This window comes from Elgaria multicarinata, chromosome 9 (assembly GCF_023053635.1).
Source record: "Elgaria multicarinata webbii isolate HBS135686 ecotype San Diego chromosome 9, rElgMul1.1.pri, whole genome shotgun sequence".
Taxonomy (NCBI): domain Eukaryota; kingdom Metazoa; phylum Chordata; class Lepidosauria; order Squamata; family Anguidae; genus Elgaria; species Elgaria multicarinata.
In genome coordinates this window covers 81,161,934-81,184,574 of record NC_086179.1, presented here as the reverse complement: position 1 = coordinate 81,184,574, position 22,641 = coordinate 81,161,934, and the positions used below count along the sequence as shown (strand labels likewise).

At 41.8% G+C, this 22,641-nt stretch overlaps 2 protein-coding genes across 3 annotated transcripts in view; one reads left to right on the top strand and one right to left on the bottom strand.

Moving 5' to 3' along the window:
• The first annotated feature begins 798 nt into the window (after nucleotides 1-798).
• On the top strand, nucleotides 799-11,292 carry PSMC2 (proteasome 26S subunit, ATPase 2). Its single transcript, XM_063134192.1, has 12 exons — nucleotides 799-940; nucleotides 3,501-3,538; nucleotides 4,446-4,527; nucleotides 5,270-5,369; nucleotides 6,466-6,597; nucleotides 7,152-7,224; nucleotides 7,374-7,469; nucleotides 7,839-8,003; nucleotides 8,533-8,620; nucleotides 9,531-9,733; nucleotides 10,816-10,912; nucleotides 11,011-11,292. Exons 1-12 carry the CDS (start codon nucleotides 871-873, stop codon nucleotides 11,166-11,168), a joined length of 1,302 nt encoding a protein of 433 aa, XP_062990262.1. The 5' UTR covers nucleotides 799-870; the 3' UTR covers nucleotides 11,169-11,292.
• Nucleotides 11,293-14,553: 3,261 nt separating this feature from the next.
• SLC26A5 (solute carrier family 26 member 5) overlaps nucleotides 14,554-22,641 on the bottom strand; it is a 40,724-nt gene continuing 32,636 nt past the window's right edge. For both annotated transcript variants that reach the window (XM_063134190.1, XM_063134191.1), the window contains 5 exons: nucleotides 21,138-21,230; nucleotides 20,033-20,140; nucleotides 17,599-17,811; nucleotides 16,453-16,507; nucleotides 14,554-14,840 (listed from right to left, as the gene is read on the bottom strand). In XM_063134190.1, coding sequence (XP_062990260.1) covers nucleotides 14,677-14,840; nucleotides 16,453-16,507; nucleotides 17,599-17,811; nucleotides 20,033-20,140; nucleotides 21,138-21,230 — 633 coding nt within the window. In that variant the 3' untranslated portion in view covers nucleotides 14,554-14,676. The remainder of the gene's footprint in view (nucleotides 14,841-16,452; nucleotides 16,508-17,598; nucleotides 17,812-20,032; nucleotides 20,141-21,137; nucleotides 21,231-22,641) is intronic.

Here is a 22,641-nt window from a genome sequence, read left to right as displayed (position 1 = left end):
GAGGGATAGGTTGTGGGCCATTTTAAAAACCGTGGTTGCTGTTTTATACATTATGTCCTATTAAATCGAACGTTTCTAATTTTTTAAAATCACCTTTATTTTTACAATATAAAGCTGTTGCGGGAGCCTTCGGGTTGAGGACTGAGGGTTCTAAATATATAACATAAATCAACGTTTTCAGATCAGTTCTTCTACAATAAACGTTCAGATCTTTAAAAAATTAAAAATAGCCTAGTTGACAAAAAGAAAAAAAAATCCATAATTTGTGTTAGTGTAATAACTTTATCAGGCCAACCAAAATATCACAAATATCTAAATACAGATAAAGGGTTGATCATTCAAGTTAGGAAAACACAAGAGAACAAGTCCCACAACATTTTTTGCTGATATTCAGACGCCACGGAACGGATGTGTGTGCATAGTTTATTGGGTGGGCAAGATCATCTCGTTACACCACCTTTAACCGGAAGTTCTTTTAAAGGGTACATTTTTTTAATTCTCTAAGGGAGAATGGAGACTTTCAATTAAAAACAGAGGTGGTGGCTAAGTACGACGTCAGGCTTTTCTTTTTTTTCTTCATCAGTGTCAAGACACAGAGTTGGTCCAATATGCATTTCTCTCCCCCCTCTGCCTTTCCCCCCATCCTCAGTGAAAGGTCATAGAGTTGGTCCACCATCCATTTCTCTCCCCATGAACCTCTTCCGGCGGGGGTTCGCCCTACCCCATTACGTCCTTTCCGCTTAGGGGCGGAAGGAAGTCATTGGAAGGTGCTGCGTAACGCGCCCGGTTGTGTTAGCGTCGTGCGCATGCGTAGTAACGGGGTCTGTCAGACCTGTATCTGTATTCGGAGCTGCTTGAGGAGACGACGCGATGCCGGACTATCTGGGTGCCGATCAGCGCAAAACCAAAGAGGAGGAGAAGGAGGATAAGCCCATTCGCGGTGAGAGCGTACCTTAGACGCCATTAAGTCACTCCGGTAGTTCTCGAAAAAAGGGCCCCCAGCACTCGTTGGAGACTCCAGTGCGCAGGCGTCGTGCCGGGAAGGGCTCTTCCCTTCCCACCCTCCTCCTGGCTTCCCACTTAGGCGCCCGTGCAGGGCTCGGGAGAGGCGCCGCCGCAGCCGCCGCCCGCTCTCATGCGTGTTGCTTCAGAGGCGGCTCCCACGTACTGGCCTTAAGTCGCTGTATTGTAGCCGTGATAAAACTTCCACCTGTGCTGCCTAAAGGCCAGCCTGTATCCTGAATTAAGAAGCATGTACCTAGAATATCGCTTTAGCAGGTACGGCGCACTTCCCATAGGCTTGCCTTGTCATAAGAACATCAGAAGAGCCCTGATGCTGGATCAGGCCAAGGGTCCATCTAGCCCAGCACTCTGTTCACACAGCGGCCAACCAGCCATCAGCCAGGGATGAACAAGCAGGTCATGGTGCAACAGCACTCTCCCGCCCATGTTCCCCAGCAACTGGTGCACACAGGCTTACTGCCTCGAATACTGGAGACAGCACACAACCTTCAGGGCTAGTAGTCATTGATAGCCTTCGCCTCCAGGAATTTATCCAACCCCCTTTAAAGCCATCCAGATTGGTGGCCAACACTACATCTTGTGGTAGTGAGTTCCATAATTGTCCTCCAGCTTGTAGCCCTCCAGATATTTTGGCCTACAACTCACATCATCCCTTGCCTTGGAGTCCCAACAAATTGCAGTCCCAACAATGTCTGGAGGGCCACAAGTTGCCCACCTCTGTATATAATCCTTACAGCAGCCTTTCCCAATCTCCAGATGTGTTGAACTGCAACTCCCATCCCCAGCCAGCATGTCTAACATACCTGGAGAGCATTGGATTGAGGAAGGCAGCCTTATAGCAACCCTATAAAACAAGGTAGTTCACTATTATTATTTCCATATTGCTGATGCGAGGCTGAGAATGGCTTATCTAATGCCCCTGAGTGACTTCATGGCTGAAGCAAGATTTGAAGAGAGAACTTCTCTTAGTTACTATGCTTTGGCAGTAAAGAAGTATGATATTGCAGGGACAGTTATTAAGGGAGTGTTCTGTTTTTGGTTCTTAAAATCTATAACCCATTTCCCTGCCATAGCTCCCAATAAAATAAAAATGCAAAGCTATAATTTCAATATATTTATTGGACCAGTGGCAGAATCCAACGGGATGCTTACACCCCCACTGATTCTGTTGTAGAAGCAGCACCCCACCACTTGAACAACAGCGACATAGTGCTTCAGGGGGATAATCTGAAACAAGTAGAACACCTTGCTTCTGGCAGGTGGAAGGTTGTTCTTCTGACCTACTTCCTTCCACACATAAGGGCTTTTCCTAGGAAGTTCCCTTGTGCAACGGAATTGGTGGGACCCACTGCTTGTGGAAGGAAATCAGTGGGGCAGAAAGGAATCAATGGGGGTGTAAGTGCCCAGTCGAATTCTGCCTCATGTGAAAAAATAAAATATCAAAACACACTTTCCAGGTTGTCAGTAAAGCCCATAAAATAGAGTAAACTTCATCTGCATAAAAACCTAACTAGCAGTTTCCCCAAGCACAATAAAGCCTTCCAAAACAGAAAATGCCTTAGGCCTAAGTTTTCACTGATGTGTATGAATCTGTCTCTGGGCTGTATCACTTAAGACTCTGTGTGTGTGCATATATATAGGTGGGTGGGTGCTAACCATGATAGAATGCTCTCCTTTGAAAATTGATGCTAGGCGAAAATATTTTGCCTAGACCTTTTTGTTTCAGGGTGTGGTAGTGTGGATGAAAACACACCCTGAAGTCTGGAATAAGTTTCCGGAGTAGGCCAAATTCAGTTATTTTTGAGACAGGTTGGCTTACCAAGAAATATGAGGTGGTCGAGGGTTTCTTCTTCTTCTTCTTCTTCTGCTACTTGAAGTAGCTATGGAACTGCCTGAGCTATATAGTGCCATTTATTTACCAGCTTTAACATAGTATTTTTAGTACTGTGCAATAGTTTTCAAATTATATTTATTGGTGATTTTGTTCTTACTAAACAGCCTCAAGCGGCAAGAGAAGCTGACTATAAATGTTTAAAATAAAATAAAAATATTTGGCAGTACATTGTGTTGAACAAGGAAACTTTCAGTGTATCTGTAATGTAATCATGCGGTTGCTTTGGAAAAGGTCTGGGTACTGACTTCTCCCATGTCCTGTTTAATTTCATAGGTGGAATGACATGAAATGCCTTCAGATTATTCTTTGCCTGTACAACTGAAATTATAGATGTGAGAGAACAAGTTATTTAAATTGATTTTTGGAATTTGAACTAGAAAGCATTTTAAAACACACACCAGTATTTTGTTCATTTATTTTCATGGGTGTTTTTGATGTGCTTATAAAGCCTGTCCTGTTTGCTCAGAGGTCCACAGAGTTCAGGTTTAGGGTTGCAAACTCAGTCTGTTAAATCATCTTTGGGAAGTTGTGCAAAATGTAGTTTCTTTACTCTTTAAGATGATCTCTGTTATGTTTCTTTCAGCTTTGGATGAAGGTGACATTGCCTTGTTGAAAACTTATGTAAGTACTTCATGCAGTTACAGTTCTGTGGCATAATTTGAGAACTGGTTACATTTCAATGTTTGGGAAACATCTTTGTTGACCAAATTGATTTGGCCAAGGCCAATACTTAATTAAGACTGCAGTCCTGAGCACATTTACTTTGGGAGGAAGCCCTACTGAATACAGTATGATTTAGTTCCAAATAAACATGCTGAAAGTTTAGTCATTGTAGCTGAAGGTTTTCATTTCAGCTAAAACGACAGCACTTCAAAACAAAATCCATCTTGCAAGATGCAAACCAAAGTCCTAAATATCAAAGATGCACAAGCAGTTTAGTGAAAAGATGAAGCTTGCTCTTCATCTGCCTTTTCGGGGGTGGGGGACGACAGACAAATGGACTTGGAAGTAAATTCCTTACCGGCAAAGCAAAGAGCACAAACCTCACAAACAACAAGATCTGAAAGTTTTGTCCACATATCAACAGGCTGGGTACTCCCAACAAATTGGGGCCATAGGCATTAAAATGGTAGCATGTTCTCTTCTCTACTCATCAATCAAGGTAGACATCTTGGAGAGACTGCAGTTCAGTTGTAAAATACCAACTTTGTATGCAGGAGATCCCAGGTTCAGTCCATGGCATCTGCTGTCAAAATTGTCTCAGGAAAGGAGGTCTGGGAAAATCCTTCTGCTTGAGACGTTGCAGAGCCGCAGTATTATTTATTTATTCATTTATTGCATTTGTATACCACCCCATAGCCGAAGCTCTCAGTAGACGGCACCAGACAAGATTGACCAATGTTCTGACTCATAAAGCTCATATGTTCATAGGTCTAGATCACAGAATTTGGGATTTCTTATTTAATATTCTATTCACATGTCTATAAATCTTTGATTTGTTCAGCCTTATAATGTTTTTCTAATCCAGGGCCAGAGCACGTACTCAAGGCAGATCAAGCAAGTAGAAGATGACATCCAACAATTACTTAAGAAAATCAATGAACTCACAGGTATGCATTTCTTGTGTCTGGGCAGCGTATGTTTTTCTCATGTCAGACTTAACTTTTCAGTTTGTCGTGTCTCTTAAGGGGCATAGCTCAGAGTTCTTTCCCTGTTCAGTAGAACTGGCTCTTACAGTTTACCACAGCTTATTCCCAAGAAAAAAGAGGAGTGAGAATTGACGAACAATAAAAAAGGAACTGAAAACAGGAGAGACTTCTTGAAGAGAGAGAAAAGAGGAGATATAAAGGAGGAGATGGTGTCAGATAGGCAGAGGTGCTTAAATGTAGCTACTGGGTTGTTGTGGGGGGAAAGATAGCAAGTGTATTCTTGAAAGACTAGTGTGGCATAATTGTGAAAAACATGAGCCAGAAGTTGGAAGACCCCAGATTAAATCTGCTTAACTTTCCCTTTGCTGGATAACATTTGTGAAACCTCCATCGTTCAGCCTAAGGGACGTTGTAATGATTGCTTGAGCTTGTTTAGCTCTTGGGAAAAGCTGCAAGTAAATGATATTAAACTGAAGGCTGGCTTACTTCTGCACGTTTTCACCTAAAATGTCCCCTCTCCCTGTAAGATCTGCACACCTGTTGAATATAATTTAGCATTGACACAAGTGGCAGAAGGTCTTTTTCTTTTTGTCCTGTATACATTGTATCTGTTGCTACTTTGTATTGAGGCAAGCTAATGCTTGAATATATAATATAGCATTGACCTAAGTGGCACAGTGGCTCCTTTTTTCTTTCCTTGCAGGCATTAAAGAATCAGACACCGGCTTGGCTCCACCTGCCCTCTGGGATCTGGCTGCAGATAAACAAACTCTTCAAAGTGAGCAGCCACTGCAAGTGGCAAGGTATGTATATCTTTCATCTGGTCGGTCATAGAGCAAAGAACTGTCAAAAGAACTAGCATGTAGTCCATCACATGCAATGAGTGAACCTTGTTTTAAAAAAATAAAGATCTCTCAGGGTCCCTTCCAGTATAACATATAGTATTATATTACAATTTGACTATTAAAACATTGGTTTTCACATGAATCTGTTTCTTAGGAACTGCGTTTGTTCCTCTTTTAGTTTCATGCGGGTTTCATTTCAACGTAGTTGCATCCAATCTAGTGACACAAACCTTAAGGATCAGGTATCTGAGATCCCTGGAGTCCATGGGGATGGAGGTGGGAGAAAGTAATATTGAAAGCAGTTTTTAGTTGGATATTTGAGGTGTCTCTTCTCATGTTTCTGCTATTTTAGGTTTTATGAAGAAAGAAAGAAAAATACAGTATAAGGGAGAGTTTTGAGTTACAGTCATTTACACAATAATAGAAGAAATGACTGGGTTCAGACAACACGATAACCCATGGTGGTTTAAATAGTCGACGTTTGGTTATTTAACCCACCATGGGAGTTTTTTAACCAACAGTTAGTTATTTGGCCAAAATAACCAATGCTGCGCAGAGTTGGCTATTTGAACCACCATTGGTTATCGTGTTGTGTGGAGGGCACCATTGGTTATTTCCTTGGCCACCGTTGGTTATTTCGTCAGCCACAAAGTTGCAAGGCAAGAGCAGTCAAAGCGATGGCTGCCACTCTAGTCCAGCTAGCAGGATAGGTTTTTGGCAGCAGTGGCTGATGGGATACTAGCAGGAGGTCTGTGGGGGAAGAGAGGGCAGGGGATGAGTGAGTCAACTCAGCATGGACTAATAGTCAATGCTGATCCTAATCCACACCAAGGTTGGTTATCATGTTGTGTGCGGAGTACCCCCTAGCTAAACAATTGTCGAGTTGATTATTATCCCACCGTTGACTATCATGTTGTCTGAACACAGCCAGTGTATTTCTGTGTAAATTCTTAAAATAAACCAGAACTGTAGATGACACTTTACTGAGTGCTGATATGTTAAAACTTTCATTTGCTCACAAACGGCTTGTTTAATTGCTTTCTCTTCTGGTTAGGTGCACAAAGATAATCAATGCAGATTCAGAGGACCCCAAGTACATTATCAATGTTAAGCAGTTTGCCAAATTTGTGGTGGATCTTAGTGATCAAGTGGCACCTACTGACATTGAAGAAGGGATGAGAGTTGGGTGAGTTGATATCACTTACTTTCTGTGGATCTACATTTTTTTATTCTTTGTTTTATTTGGAAGAACATTTGTATACTGCCTTCAGCCTAAACACATCACCCAAGGTGGTTTACAACAATTAAAATCTCATTACAATTAAACATTTGAGGTATTATGGTAAAACACATTAAAGAATCTACAAATGGAATAAAAAGATCTTGACTGTGTGTCTAAAAGACGCCATAGAAGGGGTCAGTCTAAGTTCCCTAGGCCGTTTTGGGGGTTTATAGGTAATTGAACTTGGCTTGGAAACGAGTTGGCAGCCAGATTCTCAAAACATATATAACTGTTGCATAGCAGAGTTTATTGAGTAGTTTACAATAACAAAAATAACATAATAAACAATAATAATGTAACAAACATGACAATATTCTGCATGCAGGTACAATTAGTTTGCAGTTTTAAAAAAAGCAACTGAATTTTTGATGAAGAGAATCACTTCTATCACATATCGATGAGATGATTTTCGAGGACATATTATTAAATTAATATGTCTTTTCAACTGATTTCTGCAGTGTTGACAGAAACAAGTACCAGATCCATATTCCCCTGCCTCCAAAGATTGACCCAACAGTTACTATGATGCAGGTGAGGTTCTTCATTATTTTTTCTTTGCATTTTTAACCTTTCTAACCTGACTCCTCACTGTCACTTCTTCTTTCTTAAAGCTTGTAAAAACTGCAATTGTAAATAACAAAGCTTTGCACACATCTTTTCTTTTCTTTTTTTAAACGCAGGTGGAGGAAAAACCTGATGTCACTTACAGTGATGTTGGGGGTTGCAAAGAACAGATTGAAAAGCTAAGGGAGGTTGTGGAGACACCCTTGCTGCATGTAAGCATTGTTCACGTAGTGAATTTGATGTGGGTATTTTCTTCCTCTTGTAGCTTGTCAAGGCTTTGGTTAGAACAATGTCTGAAGGACCACAAGTTGCCCAACTCCTACTTTAGAATAACTTCCTTGTTACCATTGTACTTCCTTGCCAAATCCTGGCCCACCCTCTGGGTTCCCTCTCAGTTTGAGCTGTGCTTCTTTTAAAATGGAACAATTTCCTGATAGTACCAGTGTTGTAATGCTGTGGTAATCTTAGGCCCTCTGCTGGATGCCGGACCCAGTGCTGCGATGGGGATAGATAATCCTTACATAAAGTTTTTAATCCTTTCACAACTTTTAAATCTCTTTTTTTCCTCTGTCTCACCACAGCCAGAACGATTTGTTAATCTTGGGATTGAGCCACCCAAAGGCGTGCTTCTCTTTGGCCCACCCGGGACAGGCAAAACCCTCTGTGCTCGTGCTGTTGCCAATAGGACTGATGCCTGCTTCATCCGAGTGATTGGATCTGAGCTGGTGCAGAAATATGTGGGAGAGGTAATGAAAGAGGGAGCATGGTGTGGGGTCGATGTGTACTGGGGGTGCGGGTGGAAGATCAAGAGTTTTCACAAGCCCTAGGTTATAAAAGCTCTCTCTAAAAACCTAATATCTTCCTATTGCTTTTATGTGCCGATTATAATATACAAATGGATGTCTGTAACGTTATTGTTCTGTAGTATGATTAAATGTTGGACTTGTTTGCTTGGATGATTTTAGGCCTGTGGCAGTCCTGGCTCTGTAGTTTCAGAAAACTATCCACTGTGATGTAGGGTGCGCATGAGAAATTGTATGATATGTGATGGTCTCTTAGCATGGGTTGGTAGCAGCCACACACTCACTGTTATGACATAGGTGGAAGGGGCTGTAACAAGAACGATTTCACATAACTGCATATGTTTGAGTTCAGGCTATCCTCCTGGCTTTATTCATCATTTGGGAAACTTTTAAGATTTGCTTTTAAAATCTAACTCAAATGGCAGTTGGCTCGTATAAGCAGAAATTATGATCTCTCTCTTTTTTTTAATAGGGTGCTCGAATGGTTCGGGAACTCTTTGAAATGGCCAGGACAAAAAAAGCTTGCCTTATCTTCTTTGATGAAATTGATGCTATTGGAGGTTGGTGTACTTGTTCTTATTCCATATCTGGTGTAACACCGAATGTGAACCCTGTCTTCTATTCATAATACAAATCAAAACAAATCATGCCAACCTTCCAGTCATCTCTTACTCTGGGGCACATTACCATCTTGTTTTGATTTGCTCTTAGTTTGCATCTGAATTCAACGTCAGTGCTTTTGAGTTGAGAGATTATTATTTAAAATGTGGAATTAAACATTTTCCTGGGTTTCAATAAGATTTTGAATGTAGAACAGAATTCCAACATACAGAACTACTTTCTGTGTTGTTAAGGGTAGGCTGTACCACCTTAGAAAGCACATGGGGAGATGGCTCACTTGAAAGTACCTCAAGAGCCAGTGTGGTATAGTGGCTAAAGTGTTGGACTAGGAGTCGGGAGATCCGGGTTCTAGTCCCCACTCAGCCATGGAAACCCACTGGGTGACTTTGAGCCAGTCACAGACTTTCAGCCCAACCTACCTCACAGGGTTGTTGTTGTGAGGATAAAATGGAGTGGAAGAGGATTATGTACACCGCCTTGGGTTCCTTGGAGGAAAAAAAGAGCAGGATAGAAATGCAATAAATAAGTTTGGGCCCTTTTCCCCCATGTAAATTTGGGGGAAGACTAGGCGAAAGTGTTGGGAAGTAACTTGATCCTTGACTACTGTGCTCTACTACTCGAGATTCCCCTCTGTAGGGAACTGTCAGGGAACAAGGAAAAGTATTTCACTTTCTTTAACAGTGCATCCTCCTTGTAAGTTACTTATTTTTTTTCTTTAGAATTTAACTTTTTTATTTAGATTTATATCTACAGACATCTTTGGTAAAGACAGGAACTTGAATTACATCTTGCAAGTGGCTTTTCCTTTCAGAGGTAGAGTTATGTATTTCTGCCATGGTCTCTTCCTAGGCGCTCGCTTTGATGATGGGGCTGGAGGAGATAATGAAGTCCAGCGCACCATGCTAGAACTGATAAACCAGCTTGATGGGTTTGATCCAAGAGGCAATATTAAAGTGTTGATGGCAACTAACAGACCGGATACTTTGGATCCAGCACTGATGAGGCCTGGAAGATTGGATAGGAAGATTGAATTTAGCCTACCAGATCTGGAGGTGAGGATAGCTTTATTTTCACGCTAAGCAAAGTCAATAGCAATGCATATATTTGAACTTGTGACTAAGGTGGAAAGAACCTTTTACATTAGCTCTCTGAGATACTGTATTTCTTCAATTCTAAGACGCACTTTTTCCCCCATATAAACATCTCTAAAAACGGGGTGCGTCTTAGAATCGCGGGTGTGTCTTAGGGTTTTTTTTTCCTGTTGGTGGTACTGAAATTGGTGTGCGTCTTACAATCGATGGCGTCTTACAATCGAAGAAATACGGTATGTACTTTTTTTTTTTAATGAGCATCCATGAAAATGGATCAGATCAAATAGTCATTCTATACCAAGGGTGGCCACCATTTTTCAAACGAAGGCTGCATTCTCTCAGAGGTCTTCCTTTTTGGGGGGCCAGAGCCCGCCCCACACTGTGTTGTCTTAAGGCTTAGAATTCTCATAAGGCCTCTGCTGCTCAATTTGGAAAGGTGGCGTGCAGCCTACAAAAGGCTATACAGTGATAAATGTGTTTGCCTTTAAGATACCACAGGATTCTGTTTGAACTTTCTGTTCTCCCAAGGACTACTTTATGGACTATTTCAGCACCGAGCAATTGGAGAGTATATAACCTTAAGGGCAGGTTCTAGGATGGGGTGGGTACTCTGTACAGCACCATGTACATTGATGGTGCTATATAAATAAATAATAATAAATAATAATGGGGCTTGCCAAGGCAAACTTGGTGGACCCTTCTCATCGTGATCCACTTGTCCAGAGTTCTAGAAAGCAGCGACTGGTGAAGTTGCTTGCTCACCTGTCCTCCCCCTCTGGGTGGTGTGGCAGGAGGCGGTCAAGAGTGATTGTGGCTACTGCCTGTTCAGTGCCATCTCTACAAGTGAACAAGGACTAGCGGCAGCCAGGAGCTGGAGCTGTGGACGTTTCCCAGGTGCTGACCCCTTAGCAACAGCCTGAGGATTCAGACCTCTGATGCTGGCCCTCCTTAAGAGAATTCATGTTGGCTGAGCAATTCGATTTACTCATAATCCCATCAGTATGCATTCTTACGCTTAGCTTGATCCTCTATTTTCTTTTTAGGGACGAACTCATATATTCAAGATACATGCTCGTTCAATGAGTGTCGAAAGGGACATAAGATTTGAGTTGCTGGCTCGGCTGTGTCCTAATAGCACAGGTAAATTAAATACGGTAACTCTTGCCTGCCCTCTTTCCCCCTCGCTGCGGTGATAGTTTCTCCAAATTGTTCTTAAATCCACTGTTTTTCTTGACAAGGTGCTGAAATTCGGAGTGTCTGTACAGAGGCAGGTATGTTTGCCATCCGAGCAAGGAGAAAAATTGCCACTGAAAAAGACTTCTTGGAAGCTGTGAACAAAGTCATCAAGTCATATGCCAAATTCAGTGCTACACCTCGGTACATGACTTACAACTGAGCCTGGGAATCTTGAAGAAACCTCTTCATCATACTAATAAAATATACAGAGTAATAGGGGTTTTGTGTGTGTGTGATGTAACCTAGTTGAGCAAGTGTAGAAATAAATGGAACATTCCAAGTTACATGGTGATGGTTATTGAAAGTTTACATGTTCAGCGTTATTGTAATATTAAGTAAGAGATGGTGAGTGAGCTCTAACTGTTGTTTTAAATATTTACATGCATATTACCCTTCAGTTAACACTTCCTAAATGTAATGCAAACCTTTTAACCTTGTTTGGGTGCACCTCTTTCGCAAACTTTTTCACAAACTACATCTGAGAGTAACGTAGTGGAGCCTCAATGCATAGATCCTCGTGACAATTTCCTCCATCAGACTCATGGCTGTGTTGATCACCTGGAGAATGTTGGAGCAGAGAGGCAGATTGAAATAGTCCTCTGAAATCAACAGTTGGTGTAGGAATTTGCAGCTTTAGCCAAATTGCATAACGGGATACTGTTTTCCCTTTAGTGGACAGGACTGCATCAGAAGTCCACATCAGTGGCTTTCCCTGGATCTTGGCATAGGTGTTAAGGGGCATTATAGGCAGTTGAAGTTGTAATTTCATGGGGGTCAGAAGCCTAGATCTGGAGAACCGAAATGAGGGAGGAGTTTAGGGCACAAAGCGGGCTTAAAGATTTGTAGCATCAGTTAACCCTCCTAGTGTGAAATGCTTGATGAAAGGTGGGGTAGATGTAGGGTGTATATAAAAATGACTGCAAATGAGGCACCAGTAGATTTGGGGCTGCACTGAGTCTGCTGATACCTTGCTTTTGTGTGTGGAGTGGGTGCTGCTGTTTTGGCTATCTTCTTTATGTAACATTGTAAAAAGAGAGTCTTGATTACATGCCTGGGGTACCATGACTATATGCTTAATCAGAATTTAGATCAGGTTGGGCAACTTCTAGGCCAAAATATCTGGAGAGTCTCAACTCTCAGCAATCCTAGCCAGTGTAGTGAATGGTGAGGCGTGCTGGGAGTTGTAGGCTGTAGCATTTGGAGGTTTGACAGGTCTAATGCCGAAAAAGTGTACAATCTTAAAAACAAATGGGGAGATAAATCGAGGCAGGGATAAATGGGAAAAGAATGTGCAGTTCTGCTCACATGGTCTCTAACTTTAATTCCAATAAGGTACTGGACCTAGGCAGACCAGTGCACTTTCCACCACTTTTGTGTGTGTAGTTGAATGGGGAAAATGCCTCCATCAAGAGCTTGTGGCTCAGTGGTACACGCCAGAAGGAGTGGTGTAAAGGTTGGTTTCTTGTGTATTGTGAGGAATAACTAGAGAAAACATTGACAGTAATACAGAATTGTGTCTACTTATTGCATAAGGATATATTAGAATCTCCTGCAGTTTTGGCCATAATGATTAGTAGAGGTGTATTGACCTGGTTGTGGTAGCAGTAGGTATAAGCAAAAAAGTAAACTTCAAGATGAGATAACAGGCATTGCCATCAGTAAAACTCAAGCTCTAACTAGTATGAATGGCTTTTTATTTTGGATCTTTACACTTGACAGTAGTTGAACGAAATGTGATTATAAAAAGCAACAGGTTGCACTGTAAGCAGGTAGTAGGCAAAATTCTTGTAACAAAATGTATCAAAACACCACCTGACACATGCTCATAATGCATTCTGGGTAGCTCCAAAAATTCGTGTCTGTTGCAGACATTTAGTCCTCTCAAATATAAAATGAGAAGATGGGGAAAATTACTTCCGCTTTGCATTTCTCTGTAACAAAGTCGAACAGCATCAGTACAAACGGAAAACAAGCAATGATGAGCCCAGTTCCTTTTTAGAAACTGGTAGATTATGGCATCTTCTACTTTGAAACTACTGATCTTTTTAGGTTGGTGCTAAATGAAAAGATATTTAATGAGCAAGTGTCATTAAATAGGCTGGGTTCACTGTCACAGATGGAGAAACAAGTGAGCCCCTTATAGACCAAAGCCAAAAGTTAAAGGGGCCCTTTGTGTGCCCACAGAATGTCTTCCTACCCAAATAGTGTGCGAAGGCTAGAAAAGCCTGTTGGCATTCCTGTATGAGTTCGCCTTGAGAAAACTGCCCTAGCATTAGTACTCTTGTATGTGGCAAGACTACTCTACAGAAACATGGGACACGTTTTGAAAATATACTGGGACACTGAAGCCCTATTGATTTCATGGGAATCATTCAAGCACATGCTCAACTCTTTCCCACTGAGCCTAAAGAGTACTTCAGTTCAGCCGGATCATGGTCACTGCAATCTTGTAAGAACCTACCTAAGAGTAGTCGTCATTGAGCGGGAAGGACATACGGCCTGTAAACATGCATAGGGTTGCATGGGCCATCCCGCTGTGTTCTAGCTAACAGAATGAAAATGGCCTTTGGAACAATCTGGCACAGGGCAACATAAAAGCGATTGCTTGCTTGAGATGTCTGTGCTACACATGACTAATAAGGCAGCTTCACTCTGCATTCAAGTGGAATGGCAGGTAAAGTAGTAGCAATTTTGAAAAAAATGTTTAAAGGACCTTGAAAAATGACAATTCACAGCATCTGAAATGCAATAAACAAAATCCCATGTTTGGGGAGGTGTCTTTCCTGAAGTTTATAGTTCACAGAAGCTGCATTTTAAAATGTGCACTTTGGCCTCCTGATGATCTATGTTTCTCCTCTTGGGCTGCTGGATTGTTCCCTTTCCTCACTCGAGCTCTACGTCCACTTCAGCATAGCCACTGCGGTAGGTACAGTAACTTGCCGTATGTGAAAATGATCTATTACAAGTAGTTCTTCAGCGATGTACAAAATGGTATTCTCACGCTCATCTTCCTGCTTAACTAAAAAAACCTTGGACTTCTGCACTGGGAATTTCCAACTTAAACCTAGTTCCCAAAAGTTTTTAATATTATTTTAAAAGCTATTACATTCAATCTAGCACCATCAACTTTGAAATCGAATCTGAAATCTTTGAAGATATTTGTACAGTGCAATCAATCAGTAGTCAGAGCAAGGACACGTATTTTCCAACAACCTGTGACTGTTGAACATTGAAGTATTTGGACATATTCTCAGGGAAGAACAGGAATCAGTCTGACATCTGCCCACCGCACACGCAACAATAATCGCTACTTTTCGCAGTAACACTGTGCTAAAAATGTAACATACTGAACTATCATCTGTTGCACATATCTGAACAAGAAGAAAGCTCCAAAATGTTCTAGGATGCTTGCAAGAAAATGCATGCTTCAGTTTTCTACAAACACTTGTGCCCTGTTTCAGGCTACACCTGAATCCAGTTTTAAAAAAACCACAAGTTTTGTCAGTATTAAGGCTTCATATTCTTCAGACAGTCTTCCGGCACAAAACACCACCCTGTTAATATGTCACATACCCGTAAGACTGGCTAGTCTTGAGAGCTCTTGTATCATCCGTGCAAATCAGGTAAGAGGAGCCCTTGAAAATCAGTCGATGTCTCTCCAAAACATTTTATGATGTAGATGTACAAATGACAGCATCTAAAGGTGTCTGTGAGGCAGAGAGGCCTTTCAGTTGGCTGGTGAGTACGGCATCATGAACACTGGGAAACAGCAAGTCTCTTAGAGCAGGCTTCTCAAAGAAGTGCAATCTAGCTAGGTTGTCCACAACAGAACCTAGGTGAAAAAGAAAAGAAGAGCTTTTTATGCAATGACGATGACGATGGTTTAACATTTATATACCGCCCCATAGCCGAGGCTCTCTGGGCAGTTTACATAGGATAAAAACACTTAAAAACAGTATACAAAAATTTTAAGTCACAAAAACATAAAAAACAAACCCAGGCTAATTTCATATTGGTAAATGCCTTGACCTGGTGCCGAAAAGATAACAATGTTGGCACCAGTCAGGGAGATTGTTCCACAATTGTGTGTGTTTGGGGGGGGTCACCACAGAAAAGGCCCTCTCTCTTGTTGCCGTCCTCCGAGCTTCTCTCGGAATAGGCACCTGGAGGAGGACCTTGGATGTTGAGCCAAGGTACAGGTAGGTTCATGTTGGGAGAGTCGTTCACCATAGAAACTTTAATTGAAAAGGCTTTTTTTGTGTGTGTTTGTCCAATGAGCGATTATATATATGCAGAAGCACACAACCACCTATGTACCTGTAGCCAGAGGAGAAACCATTTGTGAAAATGGGTGTTATGTGCACAATTCCTAGAGCTGGGCTGCATGCACATAGTTCCAATATAAAAAAATCTGTAGTAGCAGTTATTGGTATTTGAGAGTGGGAAAGGGGGCAATATTAAACTTTCCTCTTCCTAAGCAGCTGCTAACTACTAGTGCCAATGAGTTTACTGGAGCTCTGCACTGCTGGCCAAGCTACTGCCTATGTGTAGCTGATTCAAGGCACACCTGAGTGTCAATATGTATTAGTCCCGTAATCCAATATAACCTGTTACTGATAGTTCTTTTTACTACTTCCTTTTTACCATTCGATATCTACAGAATAGCTTGGATCCAAAAGCCACAAATCCTGGTGGACTTGCAGATTGATCATTCAACTCTAACTGGTGATGGAAATGAAAACAAGTCTTTCCAAGAACTTCCCAGAGAGCTTTGGGTACTAGATAAAAATGCAGTATATAAATAAGATTTATAAATGTCAAGTTAGGGTACACATTTTAAGTTTCCAGTATCTAATTGCTTGGGTGCAGCTTGAGCAGGTTACTTCAAAGTTGCTAGGATTTATGAGCTAGATACAACCTTAGCTAGATACAGGAACAGGAGACCGAGCTAACTTCGTTGGTGATGTGATCACTTCCTCTGCACTGCAGACTGGAGGGGTGGACAAGCATAATGTGTATTAGATGGTGCTGAGCAGGCAGCCAGGGGGCCACTGCTTAGTGACAGATGGAAGCTCTCAGGTTCAATCCCAGTACTTGGTATCTCTGTTAAGGGCAGTCAGGTCAGAAGGAAATAACGCTGCCTCAGATAATGGGTAGCAGACAAATTAGATAATACTAACCTAGACATTTTTTGGGGAAATTACCTCATATTATGGGGTGGGCAAACTGTGGCCTTCCGGATATTTTGGCCTATGACTCCTGTCAAGCTGAGCCAGCATAGCCAACGGTGAGGGATGATTGGGTGTTGTAGGCCAAAGCATTGGGAGGGCCACAAGGTGTCCACTCATACAGCGTCGAAAGGCCAACATACTCACAAAACAATGACTGCAGCAATATTAGCTCATACTCCCCCACCCGCTCACACCCCAAGACGTCAAACTTACTGTTGCAGCCAGTTATATATACTGAAACACCAATTTCTTCATATTCTTTTATGATCTACAACAGTGTAGAAATGGACTTGCAGTTAATATTCTTGTATACAACAAATCTCATGGTCAAAATCCAAAATAAATACAAATATTGTTAGAAGCCATGTTATTCTTTAAAGCTCAGCTGTTATACTGGAAATACTTCAGTTTTATGCAGGTAGGAAATATGGCGGGGTGGGGGGAGAAATACAGCACTTCAATGTCTACAGCAGCCTTCCCTAACCAGGTGCCTTCCAGACGTTTTGGACTGAAATTCCCATCAGCCCCAGCCAACATGGCCAATGGTTAGGGATTATGGGACTCGTAGATCAAAATCTCTGGCAGGCACTAAAGGCATGTAGCCATGGGCCACTCTCCTGTGCAAGCCTCATGGAAATGAATGGGGGCTTGTGATATTACCCACATTTCTATTCCCTTAGGTATGTCTGATTGAGTATGTCTAGAGAGTACAGGATGTTGGACTGAGTGGGTGTGGCTGGTGATGCTGTGGAAAGGGGGGAGGAGTATATATATGGGGGAGCTGGGTGGTTTTGAGGTGTTCGGTTGGTGATTGGGTTTGGAGGTTAGCTGTGTTTAGCTGTGTGTGTTCTTGTCATCAGTTATGTGAGGAGTGAGTGAAAATAAGATCATAGGGACTAAGGATTGTTATTATTAGATTTATTACTACCAGTATTCTTAAGAATAGGCAGGTTTTGAATAGAATTTGAAGGAACTAAGAACTGTAAACTACAATAAATTTGCAACCATAAAATCCCGTGTCAGTTTGGCTGTGTCTCCTGCTCTATTGGTTCATAAATTAAACCTTCAGCCTGCTATATTCACAGAAAGGCCTTTTCCAAATCTCCTTACCTTTTCCCTCTGCTATAAGGGAAAGGTTATGCTTTTCTTTTTCCCCCTTCCTCAGGTATTTAAGTGATGGTGCTTAGCCTGAGGGAGGTGGTGGCGTTGCAGGGCTCTTCAAGCCACCTTCCCACTCTCTTCTATATGTCGACTTTGTACCTGTCCATGTGGAGCTTTGCTTTCTAGGAGTGCTTTAAATGGCATCATGTGCTTTGGTAAGAAGGGGCCATCAGAGCAATGGGAACAGAAACTACATACCGATTTTAGGGCCTTTACTCCTACGGAATCCACAAAGTTCACAGGTGAAAAGTCCAAAATGATTGAGTGAATATTGGTCACCGGTGTCACAAAACGTTCACGTTCCTCAGGAGAGGAGTCGGGCATTGTAGCATCTGCTGCTGAGAATTTTCCATTGAGTGGCAGCTCATCATTCATCACTTCGTGTTTCATGCTATTCTCCGTGTCATTCGTCTTTGATGGAGGATGAACAAAAGCAAGACTTAAGTACAGGTGCTTTTTAAAAAAGGATTTCAACACATATTTCCAGCACAGGATGTCAAACTGACTTTACAAAAACACCAGTTCTATATGCACACTTGTTCTCTGCAAGAATGAATGCAGAGAGGTTGGTTCTATGTAAATATCTAGAAAATTTTCATATTGATATTTCCGTGTGTGTGCGCGCGCAGTAAAGAACTATTGACTTTACTGTATGATCTGGGAATGGGGAATGTGTGGAAATCCAGATGTTGTTGGATTACAACTCCCATCATCCTTCATGACTAGTTATACTGGCTAGGGCGTATGAGAGTTGAAGACCAAAATATCTGGAGAACCACTCATTCCCCATCCCAGGCATAATCCTATAGAGGTGTACTCAAAAGAATGTCCTGTTGACTTTAAAGGGGCCTACTCCCAAGTAAGTGGGTATAGAATTCCCTCAACTCCTCTTGTTGCTATTTTTGGCCTAATGATTTTGGAGAGGAATAATCAAACCCTCAATATCCACATAGTCACACAGTCTTGTGAATGGGCCCTCCATGTAGAAAAGAGTTGGGTATTTCAACTGAAAAAGTGTTACATAATAGGTGTGGCTTTGGGATGCAAAAATCTGCAGTCTTTCTGCATGGGACCATTTTCACAAGACCATGACATCATTCCCACCTCAACAAAATAGTTGTGTGAATCAGTCCCTAGGCTGCCCTGATACCAGAATAAACTTCTAGAAAACTCATTTCCCAAAAGCTGAATCTAATTCAGAGGATTCTACTCTTGTGCTCTGTTGTTTTATGCCTCTTGAACACAGATAATATCTTTTGTGAAGAACGGCATGAGGAACAGGAAGGCAAATACACAAGCCATTGCTGCTGCAATTTTGTTTTGCCCCACTAGGGGGAAGAGTGCTAAAACAATCAAATTCTATCAGATGGTCTCACCTGTACTAAATACAGATCTGTAAGTTCCTATTTCAATGACATCTCTGTATTAATCCTACAGATGATAACTATTCCCCTCCCAATTTTAAACATTTTTTAACTAATGAAAGAAACAAATTCTAAATAAACCTTTGCTTCCAAAAGGTCTTCCGATATCACATAGAAGTTTTCTAGATCTAATTGCTTGCTGTGATGTGCACTAAAATGCTAGCCAACTTTCAGTCATATCAGTGCCAGCTCCTTCTAACTATAGTTAAGAAATGGGAAGCTAGCCTCAGGAGCATGGGCTTCCTTTTCTTTCCCCTCTCTTGAATGATTTCCCCCTTGCTTCCCTAACACACAGTGGCCCCATTCAGAAGACACCTTAAACCATGGCTTTAACCACAGTGGTTAAGCCAGAAAGCCGGGCTATGTTCAGAAGACATGGCTTATTCACTGTGGTTAAAGCTGTGGTTTAAGGTGTCTTCTGAACAGGCCCAATGGCTTTAACCATGGTGGTTAAGCCAGAAAGCCAGACTGTGTTCAGAAGACACCTTAAATCAAGGCTTTAACCATGGTGTATAAAGCAAAAAGCCTTATTCACTGTGGTTAAAGCCATGGTTTAAGGTTTCTTCTGAACACAGCCTGACTTTCTGGCTTAACCACCATGGTTAGAGCCATGGTTTAAGGCAGCGGTTCTCAACCTGTGGGTCGGGACCCCTTTGGGGGTCGAACGACCCTTTCACAGGGGTCGCCTAAGACCATTGGAAAACACATATTTCCGATGGTCTTAGGAAACTGTATTGACTAAACTATGTCATGTATCATCTTTTGTATTATTAAAGCTATTGTTATGTATTATTTTCATTAGCAAACCATCCCATGACAATGAATCGTGTAGAGAAGAACGAAAATAATTTTATGGTTGGGGGTCACCACAACATGAGGAACTGTATTAAAGGGTCGCGGCATTAGGAAGGTTGAGAACCACTGGTTTAAGGTGTCTTCTGAATGGGCCCAGTAAGGGAAGCATTGAGACAAACTCAACCTTGGTTAAAGCTAACTAGGGTTCTGTTTAAACCATCATTTCAGATCCAGGTTAAATGAAAACACTGGTTAACATGAAACACCTGGAGCTCATGTTTCTTTTAGCCACAGTTAAGGGAGTGGAGGAGAGAAGTTAACACTTGCGAAGGGAGAATGCATTCCCAAGACTGGTTCTCAGTTTCTGAACTGGAGTTAGGAAGGAGTCAGAGTCTGTACTGACCAACACGTACCAATTTCAAGACAGCTTTCTTGTGCTCCTGCAGGTGCTTTGATTCCTTGGCGTGCCTTTTCTGTGCTTTTTTCCTTGCTCCCAATATTGCACAGGGATCAACACCAGTCTACCACAGGGAGAAAAAAAAAAGACAAGCTCCATCTTATAAAGGTGTAAACACACTGCAGGCTTGGGCTTGCGAAATCTTCTAATATAATACATTTCTTTATCTTTAAGGTGCTGCAGGACTCTTTGCTCATCTTCTAAAAGCTCATCTCTCGGCAGTTATGCAATAAGTAAGAATAATTTCGCAGCTAAATTGGGGAAATAATTTATACTATAAAACAAAATTTTGATGCAACTGTGATTTAGGGCAGACAAAAGGAGTTTGGGCGATATTAGAAGGCAGGGCTTCAGCTGGATTTAATGAAAGCAGCACCTATCACATCTAAACAAGTTAAAACATGGAAGGTGCATGAATGTGGGATGACTCAGCATCTAATGTAAACTGACCCACCCACCTCCATTAAAAGCTCACCAGGGGCAAGCAAGGTAACTTTTAAGCGTGCCGAAGTCGATGCTATGTATGCGTAGGATGAGGAACAAAACTATATAAAAACACATACTTGAAATCTCAAGTGATTCAAGAATTAATCCATTAGTTATTCTTAACTCAGACATGGGCAGAAGGTTTTGCTAACAATGCTAAATATAGCACAGGTAACTTAAGAGCTGAAGCACATGATCAACAGACACACTGGATGTATCTGCTGCGGGGTTGTACCACTTCAGACTGCAGGTGGAGAAATGGAATATTTGAATACTCCATTATTTATTATTGTTATCATCATCATCATCATCCCTCCCTCCAAGTATAGAAAGAGCCTGTTGAGGGGAATGGAAGCCTAGAACCCTAATTCTGTATGTAAAGGGACTTATTTTTAGATTGGAGAACAGTCAAATATGTAATCTCCGCCGCTTGCAAGCTGAAGTGGTCTGGTCTAACCCAGCACAGTCTCATTGCGTGACTTTACTATTCGTGCAGTTTGGCTATTAGGTATACAGTATTTTAGATAATATTTTCCCAACAGAATAAAGGATAGAAAGGAAACAGTGATCCTCACCTTTTTCTTCAATGCATTCATATATAAATCACTATTGGCAAAATAGAGTGATGTATTTGCCTGGAATATTTTGATTCCAGAACATTCTTTTACCTAAGGCATAAAAAGATTTTTTTTTAAAAAAATTAAGCATTCCTTATTCAACCTGGTTATATTGCTACTAAATACACATTCATCAGAACTTGTCTAAGCTCTAAGTCTGAGGGGTGCCACCATCCTGCAACCTACTGCGCACGCAGGATACTGCAGAAATATCCAAGATTAAAGTTTCTATGGCACCAGCTTTCTTGGGACAGAGGGTGGGTGACAGGATGGAAGATCACAAGAATGAATTCAAAAGCAGAAATGTTGTGGTGATCTGTGCAGTCTTTAAATGCTGCCTTGATCAGCTCTTCACTCACTCTGGTCCTGCAGTAAATCTCTTTGGCACAACAAGCCTAGCCACCCATCAGACTTTGGTAGGATCTACACTACTGCTTTATAGTGGTACTGAAGTGCACTGACAACGGTTGGGGCCCACTGACACATCTACACCAAGCAGAATATAACACTATGAAAGCAGTATCAAAGCGGTAGATGGTATGTGTCATGAGCCCCAACAATTGTCAGTGCTCTTCAATACCACTATAAAGCAGTAGTGTGGCTCCTGCCTCATATACCGCATTCATAGCACTTTCATAGTGCTATATCCTTCTTGGTGTCGATCTGGCCTAAGTTGTACCACTTTGGAATCGCTGTGCTGGTTGACAGTCGACAACCTTTCTGTTTCAGCTTGTCCCAAAGAAGGCTGACAAACTTAAAGGCTGCTCCGGAGAAAATGTACGGCAGGCCGCAGGCTCCTACTGTACATGCATTTGTGAAGTGGCAAGAACTTCCATGCAGGGTCTACACGACTTCCGCTTCCCCAACGCCCTCATAAACATTAAGCCTTTTCTGGCTCAAGAGTAGGATAAAATTGCTTTAAATAAATAAATACGTAAATAAATAAAAGTACCCCCCCAAAATTCCATGTCTGTAAGAAGACAGGGATTGTATACCTTAGAAATGGTAATCGATTTTTGGATATCCCCACGCAAGAGTTAGAACTGGCCTCAAATGCTGGAGGCTTTTCCCATGTTAAATATCTCCCATCGGAAAAAACCCAGCACTTCAGCGAGAAAATTTCCAACCCAGCTGCAATAGGTTTTTATTTGCAGGGAATGCTGGGGAGTATTAGAAAAGTCCTTAGTGGGGGGTGGGCTTCACCTGCGCTCCTTCCAGTCATTTTTCAGCAGGGGGGGCTTTTTTCCTCCTTATATAAGCCAATGGAGATCCATGAGGTTGTATAGGCCGTGGGGGGGGGGGAGAACCTGCCAAAAATCAACTGGTGGGGGGAAGGCTAACTCCCCACCAAGGACCCTGTTGCCTCAAGGGTCCTTGTTATGGGGTGGACTTCACTCCACTTCTAGCTGGTTTTCAACAGGACGGCTTTTTCCCTTCCTATACAAGCTAATGAAGAGATCTC

Bases quoted from the DNA above. Each gene is read 5' to 3' on its own strand.
- PSMC2 (XM_063134192.1), top strand. From the start codon at position 871: ATGCCGGACTATCTGGGTGCCGATCAGCGCAAAACCAAAGAGGAGGAG. The intron at 5,370-6,465 runs GTATGTATATCT...TCTTCTGGTTAG, and splicing joins CAGCCACTGCAAGTGGCAAG to GTGCACAAAGATAATCAATG. The intron at 7,225-7,373 runs GTGAGGTTCTTC...TTTTAAACGCAG, and splicing joins CAACAGTTACTATGATGCAG to GTGGAGGAAAAACCTGATGT.